This window comes from Onychostoma macrolepis, chromosome 05 (assembly GCF_012432095.1).
Source record: "Onychostoma macrolepis isolate SWU-2019 chromosome 05, ASM1243209v1, whole genome shotgun sequence".
NCBI classification, from domain to species: Eukaryota; Metazoa; Chordata; class Actinopteri; order Cypriniformes; family Cyprinidae; genus Onychostoma; species Onychostoma macrolepis.
Window position 1 is genome coordinate 36720267 of NC_081159.1, and position 6588 is coordinate 36726854.

The window sequence follows — 6588 nt, forward strand, 5'->3', positions numbered from 1 at the left end:
AAAAAAAAAAACCTGGCTCCTAAAGGGTTAAGCAATATCGTCGACTTGATTACACAAATACTATTTAAACTGATCTGGATGATGACATCACTGAATTCAATAATGAAATGCCTTTAACTGAAAATTGAGCGTTTAATCATGTCATTTTACATTATTGACACACTATTTTCCTATTTTGATATTGTAAAGTTGCTTTGACACAATCTGTATTGTTAAAAGCGCTATATAAATAAATGTGACTTGACTTAACCTGATAAGTTAACAATTTTATGTCATCACTATGTCCTAACCCATAGATCTGCAAGATTAAAACCAAATACCAAGTAAAGAAACACAAACATTTTTTAACACCTTTTTAATCAATTATAATCACCAGTGGACATATTACTATTTTAATGCTCAATTTGACATCAGTAAATTTACTCCAAAACCCAGAGTGATGTTCTGAGATATTGCAGTGATTTGTTGCATCGACATGTGTATTGTGTGTGCTGTTGTATGTCCTGTGGAATTGTGACATTTAGTTCTCCTACTCTGCTTAATTAAACAAACAAAATTCATGTTTAAATTGTTTAATTCATGTATGTTTTCAAATTAAAGTGAGTTTATGATTACTTCTGTGTAGAGTATCAGAGTGAATCAGACAATTTAATATTTGATCAGATTGGTGTTGGAACAACCCAGCTAGCAGCTTAAAACAGCTTTCAACATTAAACAAAAGAACACTTATTGACAATAACTCAGGAAGGAATTTGTCAAATTTGGGGCAAGTAACCAAGATTAATGGTCAAAGAGATGCCCAGCGTGACCATCGCATGTAAATCCATGATAGAAATCATGAGCTAAAGATCGTTTCCCCTCGGATTGGTTTCCCCCACCCAAGACAAAGACTAGACTCCTTCTAGACCTTTTGACCTTTTGTTCCTCACAAAGCACATCCTCATGTTCACAGAACCGACACAGAGACTGTTTTTTCCAGATGTAGATGCACCAAAATGATCTCAAAAAAGAATTAACTCCTTGCTTAGCTCCATATCATATATGTAACCCACACATTTGACTATCATGTTCTAATCACTCATTGTGTATGTCATTTTGAATAGCTATTGAATAGTTGATATGTTTAAAGTCGTGTTTACTATGTATGAGTTTGAAAATTCATGCTTCAAACATTTCTATCAAACTTTGTAAAATGAATTATATTCTTGTTATAGAAATCATGTCCAAAATTATACTCTGCAAGAGCGGGAAAATTCGGACCATGTGACTGACAAGATAATATGTTGATTTATGCATTGGGAGGAGAAACATAGCAACACCCCGAGCTAAGACAATGTCTAATTGGTCAAGACACCATTTGGGATGTGTTCAACAGGCCAGTTTTAAAACTCAGAACACCATCAAATTATGAAAGCAATTTTTGCTTTATGCTTTTAGACTCAACTTTTTGATCTTAGCCATGCATTTTGCCATCAATTTTTGTGGTCTTCGAGCGCCGTTCAAGCGTGCTTCGGCCTGCACGTCCGCTGCAACTTAACCACGATGAGAAGAAAAAACATCTAGTCTCGTTACATCCTTCTATTCTTTTACTTCAAGTTCTTTTCTTTCCGTTGAGAGTTTCGTGTTCTGAGTTAAGTTTTGCCACAAAGCCGTGTCTCAGAGTCCAATTCCAAATGTGCTCGCATCAAAACTTCAACCAGCCACAACTCCACATCTTCAGCCAATGCCCAACCATTGGCTTCCCAAGACATCACTCCAAATGACTACTGAACCTCCAGCCAATCAACAACTTTGGGAAACCCCTTTCTGCAATGATTACAACAAAGGGCACCCCCTAAACAAGCAAGGCAAGTACCTCCAGATTCTAGCTGAACTGGTGCATTTAATATAAAGAGAAACTCAACGTGAGGGTTAAATAATTGATGGTTGTTCAGGTCTAAGCAATTGCACATATTGCTATAAACTTGGGATTTCACATTTTCACTCTCTTAAACTCATTCTTTTCTTACTTTCTTTCTGAAACCTGTGTGAGTGCATGTGTTTATGTGTTAGATTAGTTTATATGTCTTAGATTTATCCAATAAAGTCTTATTTATATTGAAAAGAGAAGTATCTTGTGTTTTGTGTTAACAAGTTAATGTCTTAAACTGCCGATCTTGTTACTGTGCTAATTAACAGTGTTTTCACTATATTTTGAATTTTAATATCCCTTGCAGAGTTCATGTTATATGGCTTGTTCAATGAATTGCTGGCCGACTCTGTGATCAGCTGTAAAACAGTGATTCTGTCCAAATTCCCTAAAAAATAATAATTAAAATAATAAGAAATAATTTACTATAAATTAAATACTTTGAGCTAAATTGACCGGTTTCCCTTACATCTGTATTTAAAATTTGAGTTTGACAAAAATGTGTTTAATTTTTTTTTTTTTTTTTTTTGTGAGCAATATCCATAGTATAACAGAAAGACAATCATCTTAACTGATGTAAATGCAAGTCTCTACAATATTGTAAACGTTTCAGTGTGTGAACCTGATTATGATGTGAATGAACAAATTGTTTGTTTTGCTTGCAACCCAATAGCAAATGAAAGAATTGCACAAAACCATACAATTTTTAGTATGAATTCATACAAATTAGCCACCAATTCTCCAAAATATAAAATAGATACAAACTGCCATGAAATTGTCTTGGGTCTTCTCCACAATGAGTCCCATGCAGTGAAACTCCGGAGAAGAAATAAGGCCAAATACCTGTTACAATTTTAAAATTTATTTTGATTTGGGGCCTAATTTAATTTCTCATTGAAAATCTATTTAGATTCTATTTATATTCCCATTTCCTTTTAAGTTGAACTTTTCCAATTCTGAAAGGAATCAAACAATAAAACAATACCAATTGTTTGCTTTAATTATAGTATTGTTATACTGCACTTACTGCCTCCTAAAGCCTGAAGATCTTGATATACAGTAAGTGATTCTAACAGATTTATACTTAAGTAATCAATAAACAATTTCTTCATTTGTGTGTGTGTGGTTCATATGGAAAGTCATAACATGAAGGTAAGTGAAGATGGAATTTTCCACTTTCCTGTACCACTATAACTCTACCACTATTGCATTTTCATAACCAGCACATCCAGCTATCTGCTAATCTGCATCCCATCCAACATCTTTTAATTTGATGCATATAAATAAGCACCACTTCACAAACCCAATCAGAACAACACAGAGCAGCAGTGTCGTGTCCTGTCGAGCTGCACCGGTGAAGCGCGGAAGTCTCTTGCACCGTCACCGCTTGCATCCGGAGGTGTGAAATTCATGTTTATGTGCTACCATAGAGGCCAAGCCAAGTGTGAGCCTGACACCAGGGATCACAGACGGGAGACCCGGGGCAGCTGTCAGCCTGATGACAGGAGGATGTGTTTAAAGATCACCCCTCTCCCTCTTCTGTGCTCTTGGCCACTCTTTCAAGTGCTCTCTCTCTACACCACCCTCCCTATGACCCATAGATAGCTGTGTTTCCTAAGTACACGGCTGGAAGACCTGCCTCTCCTGAGCCGAGATTACATAGCCAACATTCCCATTGATGCACGGACACAGTCCCCATGCCTGGCCTTCGTATAGAGAGAAGCTCCATACCTCATCAAAGTGAAATCCCAAGGTGTCTTCAAAAGCAGCCCAGACTCTGCAGGCTGCATGGGGAAAGGTCACAGATTCAAAAGTGCTGCATGAGTTATGTTCGGCAAGACTGCTTCCATCTCAGAGCTAAATGTGATTCATTATGGAAGTGAATCAAAACTTCATTAAGAATGTGTCATTGTACTAATAGCACAGAGACTCGTTTTAATACAAAATACTTTTGAGGGTACATGTGATTATTAATTGAACATTCTCAGAGCACCTTTTTTTTCTCCAATTACAGACATTCGATACATCAAGACCAGTCATGTAGTGGTTTGGGGCAGTGGTGTGATGTGGAAACAAATGTTGTGTTACCTCATTACCATGCAACTGATGGATTGCATTAAAATTTAAGCTTTAAGCAATATTTCACCCATAATTAACTAAGTCACTTTTACCTACTGTACTTTTAAATACGATATTGCGGCATGACAATTACATCAAATACTCTTGGTGTGTCTCGTAACCGAATGCAATTGATATCAAACCTAGTGTGGCATGTTGTGAATTTATGTGAACATGAATCAGAATTACAACAGAAGGGTTGGTTTACAATGAGCAACAAATTCAATTTCCATCTGTTCCTCACACAGAGCTATTGTATGGCTTCAGAGGGCTTGAAATATAGCATAAGTTGGATTTGTACTTTTTTTTTTTTTTTAGCTTGACAGCATCCAACTCCGGTTGGATGTAAAAAAAAAACAAACAAAAAAACAAACAGCTTGCAAATATCTCCTTTTGAAGTCATTTGGGTTTGGAAAAAAATACAAGGGTGATGAAAAATTATGACTGTTTTTCTTCTTTTTGGATGAACAAACCCTTAACAACAACAGAACAACAAGTACAGTGTCAGGCAATATTGTACCTTTTTCATCAAAATAAAATGAAGCCCATGCCAATATGTATTATTTTTTTTTTTATTTTTTTTTTTTTATTGTTTTCACATATTTGTGACTGAACACATATGCCAGTGGACAAAATTTATAAAACATATGCACTTAAGTCAGAATGTTTAGAAAAGAGGGTCTTGTAGGTGAAGAGTAATTGAAAACATAGAATGGCAATGTGATGTTAAACACCATTCGATTTTAAATGTGTTATTATTCAAACAACTGTTTTAAATAAAACAATGTGAACAATAGATTTCAGGGGGGAAAGTCTAAGTAGTTTTCTTATTTACCCACTCTGATTATTTACCCACAGCATCCACTGAGTTAGCGCCTATAAATCCAGTTCAACCAGAAAGAATATGTTTCACAAATGAAGAATAATTGATGCAGCCGTTGGCATCCTCTTGTCCAGCCATCAGTCGATCCACCTCATCCTCTGTCATCCGCTCGCCCAGCGTGGCCAGAACGTGCCGCAGCTCGGCCCCCATGATGGTCCCGTTGCCCTCCTTGTCAAAAACTCTCAGTCCTTCCACAAAATCCTCAAAGTTGCCCTGATCCTTCGAGCGGGAGATATGTTGCATCATTGGCAAGAAGGTCTCAAAGTCCACCAGTTTGGAGTTCATTTCCTCCGGTCTGGGTTTCCCCAGGACCTTCAGCACATCGGCATTGGTCGGGTTTTGGCCCAGAGCTCGCATCACGTCCCCACACTGGGCGTACGTAATCTTCATTTCTCCTTTCGGTGTGCGGTCGAACAGTTGAAATGCCTCTTTGAACTCTTCAATCTGATCGCCGGTGTACTCCAGCGTGATGGCCTTCGGATCGAACGCTGGTTCTTTGGGGGCTTCTGGTTCGGGCGGCGGAGCTTGTTTGGGGGCTGTTGGGGCAGGAGCGGCCTCCTTCTTGGGTTCCGGCTTCTTGGGTTCTGGCTTCTTGGACTCGACTTTCTTGGGAGCCATGGTGGTGATGTGAAGAGCTTCCTGGATGAGCAGGGACGTCAGAAAGTGCAAACTGGATGGGAGGGAGCTGTTCAGGGCAGATTGTCTGTTAAAGCTTTTATATCATTTGACCCCAGGGAGGAGAGATCGGCCTGACAAGCAGGTCCTATAACACACTATAAAAGGAAGAAATCCAAAATAGACCTGGGCAGCAGTGGCGTCAACAATGAGCTATTGTTCCCAGCTGCCACTGATAGTGACAGAGAGACTCCTATCAAAACCCTACTCAGCCCAGACCAAACAACTCATTCATGAGCAATGCTTGTATTAACAACAAACCATCCACGCACTCTCAATACGTTTACATTGAGTGTACTGTATGTATGGAGGTAAAATTGGAGGACACTGAAACTGCAATACCTGTATTTCTGAAAAAAATAATTTCACTTATTTAAATGTCAATAATTAGATGTTATTGTAGGCTAATTTTGCATTCATTGTTTGTACCTACTACCAAACAAGTCATTCTTCACTTTAAATGTAGACTTTACTTAATAATTGCAAGCATACGTTTACCTGTGTCTTGTTTAATCCGAGGATCAATTCTAGGCTAAATATAACCACAGTTAATGTTGTATTCTGTTGAGTGTGTGACAGCTGGACTTTCAGAACAAAGCTATTTCAGACCTGAGACATAAGGAGGCACCCAACAATGTGTTTGGTTTAGCTATCTTGAGTTTATACAAACAGAACATGCCTTTACTGGGAACTAACTCAGAATGTAATGATGAATTTTGACAGCTGTGCCTCAGGTGTCATTCCACTTACAGCAGTCAAATGTGACAAGTCACACAGCACTTTTCACAATACTTTGTTTCAAAGCATCTTTAGAGAAGATCAATATGAATATATAATATTGTTTGCTAATATATATATATATATATATATATATATATATATATATATATACATACATATATAGATAGATACATAATCTCAAATCTCAACTGCATGACTGTTTATTGTCACAAAATTGTATGTATTTTATATTACACAGCTCTTTATATAAAGTTTGATATAG

The 6588-nt window shown here is 37.4% G+C and overlaps 1 protein-coding gene across 1 annotated transcript; it reads right to left on the minus strand.

The window, feature by feature from the left end:
* Positions 1–4630: 4630 nt before the first annotated feature.
* On the minus strand, positions 4631–5648 carry LOC131540931 (myosin light chain 4-like). The gene has a single exon (XM_058776335.1). It carries the CDS (start codon positions 5526–5528, stop codon positions 4917–4919), a length of 612 nt encoding a protein of 203 aa, XP_058632318.1. The 5' UTR covers positions 5529–5648; the 3' UTR covers positions 4631–4916.
* Between the last annotated feature and the right edge of the window lie 940 nt (positions 5649–6588).